The 14785-nt window shown below is 36.3% G+C and overlaps 2 protein-coding genes across 4 annotated transcripts; one reads left to right on the top strand and one right to left on the bottom strand.

The window, feature by feature from the left end:
- On the top strand, positions 525-5797 carry LOC109720704 (vacuolar protein sorting-associated protein 32 homolog 2-like). 2 transcript variants are annotated; one of them, XM_020247980.1, is made up of 8 exons: positions 525-691; positions 927-1019; positions 2607-2706; positions 2987-3072; positions 3173-3264; positions 3982-4096; positions 4197-4401; positions 5202-5797. In XM_020247980.1, exons 2-7 carry the CDS (start codon positions 948-950, stop codon positions 4395-4397), a joined length of 666 nt encoding a protein of 221 aa, XP_020103569.1. In that variant the 5' UTR covers positions 525-691; positions 927-947; the 3' UTR covers positions 4398-4401; positions 5202-5797. The 2 variants fall into 2 exon arrangements, with proteins under 2 accessions (XP_020103569.1, XP_020103568.1); XM_020247979.1 differs by having other exon boundaries at positions 526-691; positions 922-1019.
- On the bottom strand, positions 7510-14717 carry LOC109720662 (disease resistance protein RPM1-like). 2 transcript variants are annotated; one of them, XM_020247915.1, is made up of 2 exons: positions 14521-14717; positions 7510-10436 (listed from the first exon to the last, which is right to left on the bottom strand). In XM_020247915.1, the coding sequence occupies exon 2, from the start codon at positions 10382-10384 to the stop codon at positions 7664-7666; it is 2721 nt and encodes a 906-aa protein (XP_020103504.1). In that variant the 5' UTR covers positions 10385-10436; positions 14521-14717; the 3' UTR covers positions 7510-7663. The 2 variants fall into 2 exon arrangements, with proteins under 2 accessions (XP_020103504.1, XP_020103505.1); XM_020247916.1 differs by lacking the exon at positions 14521-14717 and adding an exon at positions 10688-11586.

Below are 14785 nucleotides of genomic sequence, written 5' to 3'. Positions count from 1 at the left end.
TTACTAATTATTTAAATAATTTAAATTTTAAATTTTAAATTTTAAATTTGAGCAAAAATATAAAATTTAATATTTTAATTTAAAATATAAATATGAAATTTATAAATTTAAAATCTAAAAGTTAAATATAAATATAAATTTAAAATTTAAAAATTTAAATTTGACAATTGAAAGTTAAAATTCGAAATTCTAAATTTAAAATTTAATAATTCAAAATTTTTAATTAAAAATTTTGAAATAACGTATTGAAAGGGTTCAGAAGTTGGAGGGTTAAACTTGTAATTTTATGTAACATGCAAGATTAACACCGCATTTAGTAATCCAAAATACACCCCCTCCCATCAATAATATTTTAGGCATAATTTTATATCTTTTATAATATTATAATATCGAATAGATTACGTACAGGATAAATCATATACAGTAATTCTGATATGATTATCGGTAATCTGACGGTCAGGATAACCCCAACCAAACTCAACCTCCCAACCTTATTTATTTATTTATTTAGATTTGTGTTCTTTTTCCTCACATATGCGTCTCCTTTTCTCACGTGGTCAATTTCGATCGAACGAAGCAACCATCGACCCTTCACCCCCCACCCCAAATCCCCGAATCCAAAACGAGATCGCATCCAAATTCCCAAACCCTAATCCCCATCTCCGACTTGTCGATCGATTCCTTTGTATTGGTACGTTTTCATGCCTTAATTCCACCAATTTTACTCATAAAACGCTGATTTTCTGCTCCATAATCCCTTCTTTTCGCCATTTTCTGTGTTTTCCCTCGTCGAATCGATTGACCCAAGTTTTAGTTTTTGGTAACTATGTCTAAGAAGTATCCTTGTTGTTCTTCATCTAGGGTTTGAGTTAGGATTGGGGATTTAGGTTAATTTTGATTTTGATCTAATTTTCTATGCAGAGTAGGGTTAATTGAAGCTATAAGCCATGTTTAGTAGGATTTTTGGGAAGCCAAAGGAGCAAACTAATGCCTTGGCCACTTTGGACAAGTTAAATGAGGTATTTGTTTACTTATTCAATTTGTTTTACTCAATCTCTTAATCATTGTTTTCATTAATACTTTCATCATCTTTTCATAATTGATAGTTACTTTGCAATATTTGATTAGAAAGTGGAAGGGTTCTTAGAAATATTAAGTTTTTGTTTATGAATTGAATTAGTACATGGTTTGGATTGTAGATGCGATGTTAATGTTTCTTTTGTCTTGTTATTGACTTGTTTTTTGTGCTTTTTCAAACTATACTAGGAGAAAAGTATAGCACAGGAATAGTAAACAAGAAACTAGTACCATGTAATGTTGATAGTATAAAGAATATATGTTGATGTTCCTTTTTCTGGTAATTGTTAATGGATCATCTGCCTTGGCACTGGTTTATTCGCGTAGTGAGCGGATGGGGTTGATTATTTCAGAGAAAATGCCTCGAGCCGATGTCCAAGTACCAGGCGCTACGGCGCTGAAGTAACCCATGCCATACTATTATTCACCAAAATTTTATGCCTTCACAATTTTTTCCCGCCATTCATGGATTTACAGAAATCGTCTCCTTTTTAGCTTTTCTACTGGAGTTTCTAAATATGCTGAAATAGAGAAAACTTTATTTGCCGTGGGTTTATTCATGTAAAGTAGTTGCTTGAGAATTGTTTCAAGTAAATTCTGTGCCTTCATTTCCTGGGTCAAATGAACAAATTATTCTTATAGCTTCCCTTTAAGATGTTGGTGAATTTCTTCTTTTACTTTCATGATTCTGGATGAAAATAAGCACCACTTTATGAGAATAAATAGGAATGAACAAGCCTAAAGTGATTTTTATGTTGGGTAAGTCTTTGATCTAGAGACAATAGGAAACGATGAGCAATAGACTTCCAACTGTGATGAATCATCCATATCCGAGGAAGAAACTGGCGTAGGAATAATTTTGGAATCACCAAAAGGAGATCAGAATTCTTATTGTGTAAAACTTATGGTTTCATTCTTTAATAATGCTGCAGAATATGAAGCCTTGGGAACAGAGTTGTCTATTGCTGAATAAACGATAAGAAACAAATTAAAAGTGGCTAGTTACTTGAATAGATGTATACGGACTTCGGTATTAAAAATATCTTTCTCGATATAGATGTGTTGGTCGTGAAAACATTACACTACAGCCAATATCAATTATTCAAAAGAATAAGCCGTACTTTTGCATGGTCTATTGGGCCTTAAAGCTACTTAGAGAGTCACTTACCAGGATTGAGCTTCCATGTTGACGGTCCAAGGGAGATTGCATCTATAAGCTGTTTTGGGATAACCACGTGGAGGTTCGAATTATAGATAAACCACCAGTCGTTGGATATCTTTGAGTTTGGTTGTTCTATTCCAACCTTGATGGGTAGGATATTCTGCGCAAGCTTGTTCGACACTTTGGTTTGGATTTGGTTGACTTGCCTAATATAAAATTCTATACTAGCCTATCCCCATCTGCCCATATAGAGTGCAGTTTACATATATTAACACAGAGACCTTCTTCAATATATGTAGTTTGTAGATACTGTAGTTGTATATTATTATTTACATGATTTGTCTAACTTTTCTATAATGTATTTTAGACACTTGAGATGCTAGAAAAGAAGGAGAAAGTCCTCCTGAAGAAAGCAGCTGCTGAGGTTGAGAGGGCCAAGGAGTTCACCAGAGCAAAGAACAAAAGGGGTATGCCAGTCGCCTCCCCCTCTTTTCTTTTTTTTTCCGTAAAGGAACCTATGCATTTTGTTTTTTCAATCTTGTAGCATTTGCCTGCGTAACGGATATATTATTGTTCATAACATGTCTAAATGTACTTTGCCATGACTATATAATTTTTACAAAAAGGTAGCTTTCACATACTTGTATTACCTGTGGTTTAACTTTGAAAATAAGTAGCAGTAGTACTAGTCGTTTTTTCATTTTTATATGTACTACTTATCTGATCTTTTTTATTTTTGAATATTAGCTGCCATACAATGCTTGAAGAGGAAGAGACTTTACGAGCAGCAAATTGAACAGCTTGGAAATTTCCAGTTAAGAATTCATGATCAGGTACAGAGAGAAATTAATAAACATACTATTTTCCTTCTGCATTTATGCCATTAACTTCTATAATTTTTCATGAGAACTTATCATTGATTATCTGGAACAGATGATAATGCTGAAAGGTGCAAAAACCACAACGGAGACTGTTGATGCATTAAGAACAGGAGCTGCTGCAATGAAGGCTATGCAGAAAGCCACGTGAGTAGCTACTTCAAACTTGTCGAGTTCTTTGAATTGTGGCAATGTCTTGAAGTTACGTGATATTCATCTTGCTGTCTTTATTAGCTGTCGTGTCTACTTTATACTTATTTGCTGCACCCGTCAAAACTCTACGAAATTTTTTGGTCAAAATTACATATGTACCCTCCAAGACTCCAAGTACATGTGTTCCATAGATGCCCTCGAAAAGTGGAAATACTATAAATGCCCATTTATATGTGAAAATTCTTGAAAATGCCCTTGAAAATGCACTCGATGATTTTCATAAATGCCCTTTGGAAAGGTTTTTATTTGTCTTTATGTATCTTTACAGGGTCTTCTTGATATTTTAGTTCTTAAATATGCTTGAGATATTTACATACATATATCCCTATGTATCTAATTGCAAAGTAAAGCCTTGCTGAATCTAAATTTTCATATGCGGCCTTCAAAAAATTAACTACTTATACACCCTTCTAACCAACTTCTTGCCATTGTTTAGATGTCTCCCCCACTTCAGTTTGTTTTTGCACGAAACTGCTGTTTCGAAGAATTTCTACATATATACTCCAAAATTCAGGTTTTACAGGAGTATATGTGGAAACAGATGATTTTGCAGGGCTATATTAGAAGCTTATTATTTTGTATGCGAGGATTCCTTTAGTTTGGGTTTGAGTAATGATACCTGCTAATATTTCCCTTTTTCTTCTTTTGCAGAAATATTGATGATGTTGACAAGACAATGGATGAAATAAATGAACAAACAGAGAACATGAAACAAATACAGGAAGCATTATCGGCGCCTATCGGAATTGCTGCTGATTTTGATGAGGTATTGCTGTTTATTTTTTTCTTTCAAATGACTTAACCGCTTGCTCTTCTTTCTTTCTTTGGCATATTGATTACCTGTTAATGCTTTCCATAATTGGCAGGATGAATTGGAAGCAGAACTTGAAGAGCTTGAGGGAGCAGAGTTGGAGGAACAGCTTCTCCAACCAGCTACGACTGCTCCAGTTGCTCCAGTACATGTGCCAGCTGGTAAGCAACCGGCTCGGGCCACTCCTCAGAAAACTACTGCAACTACAGCTGAAGAGGATGAACTCGCGGCGTTACAAGCAGAAATGGCAATGTAGACAGGTACGGGATCTTTAAATTGTAGAATTACTGCTATAGTTTCTTATGAAACTAATGTTGTATCAACTAGTATAACAAACTATTGACTTTTCGCAAAAATTACTTTTGTCATTGAGTTCTGTAAGAATAATGAGCTTTCTATTTACCAAATCCTCTATCATGCATCATGAATGTTCGTGAACTGCCTGCTGCTATCATGAAAGTAGGGTTAGTTTGGAAGCTGCTGGTGTAAATTTAGCGTGTACTCCAATTTCGTTCTTAGTACTTTAACCATGGCCATTTAGTCCCTGCTGGTGTACTTAGATTTCGTTCTCATAATTTTAACTGCGACCATTTAGTCCCTATTGGTTGACTCCGCATTCATTTTCATCTTCGGAGTTTGCATTTTGCTAAGCAAAGTCTAATGATGGTGCTGACTTGGCGTCTAGTTTAGCCAATATACACTGAAAGGATCTAATTGCCATGCAAAACAGACTTTGGGAACTATGTCAAAAAAAAAAAAAGAGAGAGAGAGAGAAGAGAGAGAAAAAGGAATCCTATAATTAATCCAAGAATCCATCATTCTTTTCACAGTATCATGTAGCATAAACAACTTTTAATCAGATATTTCACAAATGCTGTTTTAACATAATTACAAGTTTTATATTCTGATAGTCTCTGCTAATTTTTATATTATACCACCTTGATGCTGAGGACATTAATCCCTATATTCATTTGTTTGCGCTCCTTGGTTTCTGAACCATTGACATTAATATTTTTTATCCTATGTTTTAATGATTATATATATTGGTTAAATTCTGCAGGACTTTGATGCACAAGTGAGACCAAATAATGTGAAAATTATTGGTGATACTTCAATCTGGTGTTGAGATCTCTACATTGATCAAGTCGAGTATATGTGTGTGTGTGTGTACATCCTAGGGGGGATATTTATTTATGATGATAAGAACCTGCCTCACTGATTAACTTCGTGTGTAATGATAGTTCCTTTGGGTTTTGTTTGTTATCCATGATTGGATTGGATAGAACAAGATGTTATTTGGAGGTGTCAGGAGTTGCTGAGAGGAATCCGATCGGATTAAATATCGTTCTCTTTGGATGGGATTGTTGAATTCCACCACCTGAGAGGGAACAAAAACTTTATGTGGATGGTCCCCACAGCGAGACCATCAAATCCACTTTTCGTTCATCAAGTAAAAATGCGCGAATCTCATAGCGACGAAAATGGTGGATTTGATGTTCTCATCCTAGGGCCTTATCCTTGCAGAACTTTTGGTCCTTTGGAGGTAGAGATAAAATGGGATTTCATTCCAAAACATTTGGTTGTATACCACATCGGCTCCGCTCCCTATTCGTTGTGATATCCGACACCTTTGAGTCAGTAAATCCTTTCTCTCTTTTGATATTACTTAGTCATCTTATTCTCTTCAATCCAATTCAGAATATTAAACAATTCTTGTTGTGTTATATCTTTGTGCTCGCTTTTCTGTAAACTTAGCTACTTAGCTCATTGACATCTGATACACATGAATGTGAAGCCATGTTAAAATGAAAACCTACCGGCCCAAATGTGATCATTCTGTTGCTAATGAGCTTTAAACTCGAAGTAATTTCACATGCATTTAAGTCCTTTTTTTTATTTTTATATGTAGGTTTCTCTGAACAAGAATTATGGGTGAATAATAATTTATATGAAACTTGCGGATGAATAAGGTTGTTCGCCTGGTAGTCCCTAAAATCTTTCGATATTGTTTAGAAGGTTTTCTAAACTTGCGATTTGCGTTATAATCTCTTCAATCATTATGAGTTTTGGCATGTATGATGTAGAAGATTTTAAATAATTACTAAAGGAATCATTTGAGGTTTTCTTTTTTTTTAAAAAAAGGAAAAGAAGATCTCTAAGATGAACCTCATATGGAGGGACGCAAATGTGGCGGATCCTGGGGCGGGAGGAGTCTCCTACCGCTTGCTCCATTTTTTTTGCTCCATTTTTTTGGCGGGTCGGGGCTGATTCGAAACAAATTAATTTTTATCTTATTTTTTACTACTACTTACCGCTTCATTCGAAAATCAAAGGAAGGGTTTTTCATCTCTTCCTCCATCTCTCACTCAATATTTTTAGCGGATCGGGACGGATTGAGAGCAAATTATTATTTGTCTTTAATTTTAGCCCTCACCAGCGGAAGCTCCACCGATCTGGATCCAATCTCATCCTACTCATATGAACCTCCATACGTACTCTTTTACCCTAAAAGTAGTGTGCTAAATACTGCATCAAGATTAGCATATATGGAGGGAAAAGAGAGGAAAAAAAGAAAGAAAGAAAAAAAAAGTCACACAAATTGAATTCCAGCCATACGTGTTAAGAAAAATAATGCGGAATCAAAATAAATTTTAATTCTCAAAAACTTTTTATGCACAAGGCCTTATCTTATTTATATAAAATAAGTCTTAATTTCACTCCTTAAATCCCTCGATTTTAAGAATTTTTCTAATGCAAGCACCAAAAATTAAAACAAAATAGAAAAAAATTCTAATAATTCATGGAAACAAGTTAGTATCAATTCCCTCTTCGGTATTACCCTGCACTTTGATTAGTTAAGGCTACAAATATTTACAGACTCCATATTGGAGCCAGAGTCAAAGAGTTGGAGTACCATAATTTCTTTTATTCATTTGACATGCAAAAATAAAAAAAAAAAGGAAAAAAAAAATCTAATTCCAACCTCAGGACGAAAAGAAATCTAGTGGGAAGAAATAAGAATAAATATAAATGTTTGGAGATGATAAATTTGATGACGAGAAGAATTAGATAGGCTAAATTGCACTATTAGTTCTCAAACTATCAACTGTGTTACATTTTGGTACTTGAACTTTAAATTGTAGAAATTTTTTTGTTCAAACATCCTAGAATGTCGCAACCAAATACTTCAATACAATTTAATTTACTAAATAATGATGTCTCGTTGATGTGACGGTGATACAGTATTATTATAATTGATGAAATATATGAATAATTAAGATGCAACATTATCGTCACATTAACGACACATCATTATTCAACTAACAAAAGTACACTCATGTGGCACTCGATTGCAACTAAATAGAAAGTACGTACTAAATATTATAACAAATTCAAATTTGAGGACCAAAATGTCACATGTTGCATAGATTGAGGACCAAAAGTGCAATGTAGCCAATGAGATAATATTTGGATTAATTAGAGTATTAGTAGTGCGTGGATGCAAGAAGAATAAAAACAATATCAAAATATATATATTGACAAATATTCTGGAAATTCACTTGTTTCGAGGCTCCCAATGAACTCCTGCGGCATATCGGTGAGATACATCTCCTGCAGCGACTGCAGGTAAACGACACCCGCCGGTGCAGCCGTCAAGCTCGACAGGCCGATAAGCCGCAGCTGATACAAGCTTTCCATGGCTCCGTCTTCGATATCAATAACACTCACTTGCGCCATGTCGGCTAAAAACAGGTTTTTCAGCCTAGGAAACCAGCCGGCGCGAAAGCTCAACCGCGGCCCCTTGTAGACCCGGTAGAGCTGGAGGTTTACGAGGCTCGACATGTGCGAGAAGGCATGCAATGGATCATTCTGCAGCCCTGACCAGCCTAGTGCCAGGTCTCGGAGCCTTCCGAAGCTGGCGAACACGGTCGGAGCCTCGTCCTCGTCCAGCCTTCCTTGCAAGTAGAGCTTATGCAGGCTCGGCAGCGGGTGCACGCTGTCCAGACGAAGCAATTCGTCTTTGTCGCTCGCGACGACGCCCAACGTGACGAGCCCGGGCATCATTTTCAGGGAGGCCCACAACTCCGTGCAGTAGGCGCCTCGCACTTTCATGACAAAAAGATTACGTAGTGACGTTAAGCTTCCGATGTTCTGCATCAAGAACTTGTCGGCTTTGATGTTGAGCAGCGTCTGCAGGCCTTTCAGGCGGCAGATGTCGTGCGGGACCGACACCGCGCTGAAGCAGTCGAAAATTCTGCACTCGAAGTCGTAGTAGCAGCTCACGAACAGGTGCCGCAGCTTCGTCAGCGTCGCGACTTCACGCGGCAGTTTCTCCACGCGGGTCACGTTCAGGTCGAGCGTCTGCAGGTTCTGGAGCTTCCCCAGCGACTTCGGGATGCTCTTCACCTCCGTGTATTGTAAGTCCAGATAATGCAGGTTGAACAAATCGAACACCGCGTCCGGGATCTGCTCCATCTTGGCGTGTCGCAAGCAGAGCACCCTCAGTAACTTGAAACTTGATGAAGCGTTTTCGATACTAGATGGCGGCAGTTGTTTATCGAACAAAATAAACGAGCGAAGCTGTCGTAAATTTCCATTTGGTTGTGAGGTCAATCCGTCTTTATGAACGGACACGCGACGAGCTTGTTCCCTCAACACCGTTGCCCCCGGGCCGTTGCACACGATCCCAAATTTTTCCTTTCTCGACGTGGTCAGAGTTATTTCCCTCACGAGATCGTGGATTTGAAGCGTTTTCGCTCTTCCAAAGTCGTTCCGTTCCACGACCTGTAGCATCGATCGATGAACGAGTTCCTTCACGTAGCCGTCGGCCACTTCCTCCATTGTCGTCTCCGGCCCCCTTTCTTCGATGAATCCTTCGGCCGTCCACAGCCTGATCAACCATTTCCGCTTTATCAGATAATCCTCTGGGAATAGGCCGCAGTACAGAAAGCAGTTCTTTAGATAGCTCGGCAGGTTGTCGAAGCTGAGATTTAGAACGCTCGCCACCCAGTTCAGCTCCGGATTGTTCGTCAGCTGCCAGCTAAGCTGATCGTAGAACGACTTCCACTCCTGCTCCTGCTGCCGTCTGTAGGATAACAGACTGCCGATCGCCACGACAGCGAGCGGCAACCCTTGGCACTTGTCCACAATCTTTTCAGCCCAGTCCTTAAGATCCTCCGGGCAGCATTTCTCCGCGAGCTTCGAGAACGCTTTCTTGCAGAACAGATCCCACGCTTCCTCCTTCGGCAAAGTGCTAAGCCGTAAGCGGCGATTCTCGTCCGCCAACGAAGCCACATCTTCCGTCCGCGTCGTGATGATCACTCTGCTCCTGAAATTGTTTCTCACGAACGCGTGATCCAACGAAGACCAGGGGTCTCTGCTCCAAACATCATCTAAGACGATCAAGTACCTTTTTTCCCGCAGATAGATTTGAACCTTCTCCGCTAGTTCAATCCGGTCCATAGTGTCGATGCCATTTAGAATCTCCTCGTTTTTGCCCGTGTTGTGTGTTAAGATCCTTCGCAGTAGATCTTCGACTCGATAGCTTTGCGAGACGGAGATCCATACGCTCCAGTTGAAGTGGCGTTTAACTGTCGGATTCTTGAAAATGCTGTTCGCCAGCGTTGTTTTACCCAACCCTCCCATGCCCGAAATGGAAATGACGGCGCGAGCTTCCCTCCCGTCGGTCAGCCATTCAATCAACCTTTTGGTTTCCTCATCATTCCCCACGATCTCGTCTTCGTTGCTCAAGTGCGGAATATCGAACGCTCGCCGCTGCCTAAGAGCAGTGGAATTCGACGCGGTTTCTCTCACTGAAATGCCGTACCGGTGTCTCATTTTTGTGAGCCTCTCTAGACGAGTTTCCACCTGTTTGAGCTGATCGGCGATACCGTGCCATGCGGCGATGTTTTTCGAATGACGAAACGCTTGCTTCAGGGAATTCCAGAAGCTGCTGACGTTTTCTTTCCCAACGAGATAAGTGTACTCGTCGATTATATCCTCGACTTCGAATGCAACCTTCTTGACTTGTTCGAGCCACGCCGCCAAGGTTTCGTTACGAGAATCGTATGCGTTGACTTGACTTACAAAGGCTCGCATCACCGCAAACTCGCTCTTGATTTGTTTCATGCTGTTCTTGACTGCTAGCAAGGCCGACACTTCTTTGACTAATTCATCGCTTATTGTACCTGCCAACGAAGCTGCAATCTTGTTGAGTACATGAAACACCGCAGCTTCGGCCATGCTGCCTAACTCTGCTGTTGCGATGTTATACTGTTATAGCAGCAATCCAATCCTGAAGTTATTTGAACGGCAATAGTAGTTAGGATAAAGGAGCAGGATGAGAAATATGTAGCTGATATTGAAACATATGTCGAATATAATTGTTAAGAACATCGTGCTCTAGCTAGCAGTTTCAGCTTTTAGAGAACAAAGGCTGTTTCATTATATTTAACATGGTTCCAGAGTAGGAGGTCTTGAGTTTGAATCATACCAGCCTTCTAGCATTATTAATTTTCTCGTTAAGAACATGAGCCAATTACCAACCTGAAGTGTGAGATGAGTCTCGACTGAGCACTGAGAGAGATGAGTCCCGACTGAGTCAGAATCTAAATGTCAGGGTGGGTGCTCGAGCCTCACGGAAATGTTAGGGCATAAGGGGGAGGAATGTGACAAGGGTGCTCGAGCCTAACGGGAATGTCAGGGCGGGTGCTTGAGCCCAGCGAGAATATCGGGGTTTAAAAGGGAGAAGAATGTGACACCGTAGGGATTTAGAATAGTCCTATATATAAGATAAAATAGGGCTAAACCTATAAACATTACTATAGTATTTTGAGCGGCAGAAGTCCTGAGTTCGAGTCCCATCAGCCTCTCAGCATTATTAATTTCTTTCTTAAGAACATCGTATTATTGCAGCTTAAACTTTTAGAGAATAATGGTTGTTCGTATATCTAACAACATCAAACATTGTAATTCACAAAAAAGAGAAAGAAAAAATATATACTTTCACATGAGGTTAGGCTTGATTGCTTCTTTCCACAAGTGACAGATTGTTTGCGACAAGGAACAAAAAGAAAGCACTAATTTCTTCTTGCTTCTATGTCCTTTTTTTTTTCTAAACAATAATTAGACGAGGCTATTTGGCATCTGATCAGAGCATTGCACGCTAACCAACAATAACAAAGAAAACAGAAAGCAGCTGCAGGCACATTTGGTCACATAGAAGCCAAGTTTAAAAACAAAAAAAGAAAACCTAAGTTCATCCAACCAAGGCCAAAATATTATCTTTTCATGTTCAATAAAGAAAAAAAAAAACAAACAAACAAATATAGAGAAATGCTTCAATACACTAGGTAGTAACCTGCTCAACATGTTACTATTCGTAAGGGTAATATGGAAAAATAAATAAAAACTAATTACCAAATTTAATCAACCCTACACAAATATATGTTTCCTTGTTTAATTTTGTTACTTACCAAATTAGATAGTACTAATTTGATAAGTAATAAACATTTATAAAATTGAATTTAAAAATAAATTTGAGCTTAAACTTTATAATTGTGTATATTAAATTCAAATTTAATTTTAATTTTAATTTTCTGAATGAAAAAATTTATGTTTAAATGATTAGTATATTTCAAATCAAATTGTTAATTTGATATTAAAATGACACGAAATTTCAAATTAACAATTAACTTATGTGAAATTGTAAATTATGCTGTATTTATAAACATAACTTTTATTTTTTATTTAAATTAAAGGCTTCTATTTTTAAAATTAAATTCAAATTGTTCATTCGATAGTAAAAACAATATTAAAGTTCAAAAATATTGATTAAAATTAAATTTTAAATTTAGATTTAGTTTATATTATAGTTAAAAAAATAAAATTTGTTAACTATTTAAATTAAATTATTCTATGTTTGAAAATTAACTTTCAAACATTCACTTGGGGATAATATTTCATATTCAATTACTAAGAAATTGTATAATATAATTTTTCAGTTGCAATATTTTATATTTACATATAATTTTCGATGCAAAAAATTTTAAATTAGAAACAAATTTAAGAGTTTATTTCATAATCAAATCATACAAATAAATTCAAAATTGGCTAAACTTTTAACCTTGGTTTAAGTCAGGTTCGAGTTTAAGGGGTAGACTAAATGATTTCAATAATATATCATTTTTTATTTAAAATTTGAATAGCATTATAGTTAGTAAAGAAAGTTAATTTAGGAAAGGTACTTCAGCAATCTCCTTACTTGTAACGCCAAACCTTTCTAGCTAAGAGGATATGTTATAAGATGTAAATTTTCCAAAATGGCCCTTGTTGCAAAAAAAGAAAAAATGTGCGCCAATTATGTTAGGTGACTGATACGATTGTTATCAAATACTGGTCATTTCCTCTTTCAAAGCGGGCATCTTGGCCGTCATTTAAAAATTTTAATGGTTAAGGATGTTTTGGGTGTATCAGGAGGCATTGCTACAAATATATATCCAACAAATCTGATTCATAAGCTAGTGTATTAATTACCAAAAACATCAAATATTTCATACAATTATGAGTTGCGAGTATGCTAAGTTAGACTTTGGTGCGCAACAGTGAAATAAAATCGCCTATATGAAATATTCTCTTAGCAATTAAATTTCATAAGAATTATTGTATTTTAATTAACAATAACAAATCACAATAGAAAAAACAAATAAGCATAAAAAAAAAATCATTGTGGGTAAGAACAAGAAAAGGTCAGGGGGAAATTTTTCCTAATGCGGATGCTGTATAAATTCTCATCACTAATAAAATAACAGCACAAATCAACCCAAATAAAAGAAAATCTTACACCTTAATTTAGAGAAAATAATCCAAATACATCATTATGATATTAAACCCGTAGGCAGCGATTGATGAGCCCCATATGTTAAACAATAGATCCAAGGGCCTTAAACCCGTCGCCTAATACTATTCAGACATTTTTCGAATTCGTACTACCGTATCATTTCAAAATTTTTATATTAGACACCAATCTTATCAGATGTTGTCTGAATTTAAGATCAATAGGCGATGCTCTGCCAAGTAAGTAAAATATTAGCATATTGATAATTTAATATTGGTACAGTTATATGAATTGCTATAGATGTATTTAATTAATCTATAAAGTATGTCGATAAATTAGGGGGTAAGTAGTACTCAAAATTTAAAGTATAAGACGTAAGATTAACTGTTCAAATCAAATAGGTTAAAAGGTATTAGGGTAGAAATCAAGAATTATAATATTATCTAGTCCAGTATGGAGAAATCTGGTGAGGGTGATTAGTATATGATATCTATACATGTTTACTAAAAAATTTAGAAATTCTTTCAATTTACTAAGGTGGGCGATTCCATATAGTAACGTTGCCCGAAAATAAAAGGATTTTGTGGACAAAAATTTTCGAGAGGGAAATTAACTTTACGCCTTAGCGGTTTGGTCGCAGGGGGATATAAAAAAAATGTTTTTCATTAAGATTTGTTGCGAAGAGAAAAATAGGAAAAGAAAGAGAAATATAAATAAAAATTATTTAGTGTGTAAGTATAATATATATGTTATAGTATAATTATATATTATAATATATATATAATGATATCATATTGACTTTATATAATATTGATAATTTAAGCTAGTTTGATAATTAATAATATAAATATATTTTATACAATTATAAATTTATATGACTATAATTATTAATGAGGTGTATATCATAATTAATGACTTTAATAGTAAGCTAAGATTTTATAAATAATATTTATAATAACATGATTATATACTGTATCTGTACTATATCGAGATCCATCCTCTCCTCATGCGGTCCACGACATGGAGCGGATCTTGTGGACCGCGTGATTTACATCCCCCGCGCGGCGTGCCCAACGCCGCGCTTTTCGTTTTCGCTCGATTCGAGCGGAAAACGAAAACTCCCATTTTACGCCGAATCTGTAAAAAAAAATTTTCCGGGAAAAATTTTTTACAAGCAATCAAACGGTAGATTTTAACTTTTCAACCGAAAAAAAAATTTTCGGGATGGTTTTACAACGATCTATGAAGTTGCAAAAACAAGAAAGAAAAAGAGTACAGAAAGATGCACAAAAATATTTTAACTAAAAATTTCTTATTCTTTTTTTTTTTTCTTTTTTAAGATCTATGAAGAAAATTTTCACTCAAGAGTCCTCTTTAAAAAAAAAAACAAAAAATTCTGTCAGAAGTTGCAAAAACAAGAAAAAAAAAGAGTGCAGAAAGATGCAAAAAAAACGGGGAAATTAAGTACATTTTAATGCAAAATGACCAATAAAAATTTCTCACACTGCTTATACTCGACTACAGGAAGTAAGAAGAAGATTACCTAAAGTTGATCCCAGAGTGTGGAAGCTGCACTGAAGAGAGAAAATTAAAGCATGTGTAACTACTGCCCAAATGTGAGTATTATTTTATGAAACAAATGCATGAACAAAAATCTAATGCATTTTTATAGCCATGGAGGTAGGGGTGTAAATGAGCCGAACACGAGCGAGCTGGGTCGGCTCGTGTTCGGCTCGTTTAATAAACCAGCCCAACAAGAGCTGGCTCGTCGTTAAAGTATCGAGCCAAAAAATTTAGCTCGTGTTCTG

Source organism: Ananas comosus, linkage group 14 (assembly GCF_001540865.1).
Source record: "Ananas comosus cultivar F153 linkage group 14, ASM154086v1, whole genome shotgun sequence".
NCBI classification, from domain to species: Eukaryota; Viridiplantae; Streptophyta; class Magnoliopsida; order Poales; family Bromeliaceae; genus Ananas; species Ananas comosus.
This window is presented reverse-complemented; position numbering and strand designations above follow the sequence as displayed.

What these genes read in the sequence shown, in the direction of transcription:
- LOC109720704 (XM_020247980.1), top strand. Translation starts at nt 948, where the DNA reads ATGTTTAGTAGGATTTTTGGGAAGCCAAAGGAGCAAACTAATGCCTTG. An exon ending in AGTTAAGAATTCATGATCAG is followed by an intron (nt 3,073 to 3,172) that starts GTACAGAGAGAA and finishes TATCTGGAACAG; the next exon opens with ATGATAATGCTGAAAGGTGC. An exon ending in AAGGCTATGCAGAAAGCCAC is followed by an intron (nt 3,265 to 3,981) that starts GTGAGTAGCTAC and finishes CTTCTTTTGCAG; the next exon opens with AAATATTGATGATGTTGACA.
- LOC109720662 (XM_020247915.1), bottom strand. Translation starts at nt 10,384, where the DNA reads ATGGCCGAAGCTGCGGTGTTTCATGTACTCAACAAGATTGCAGCTTCG.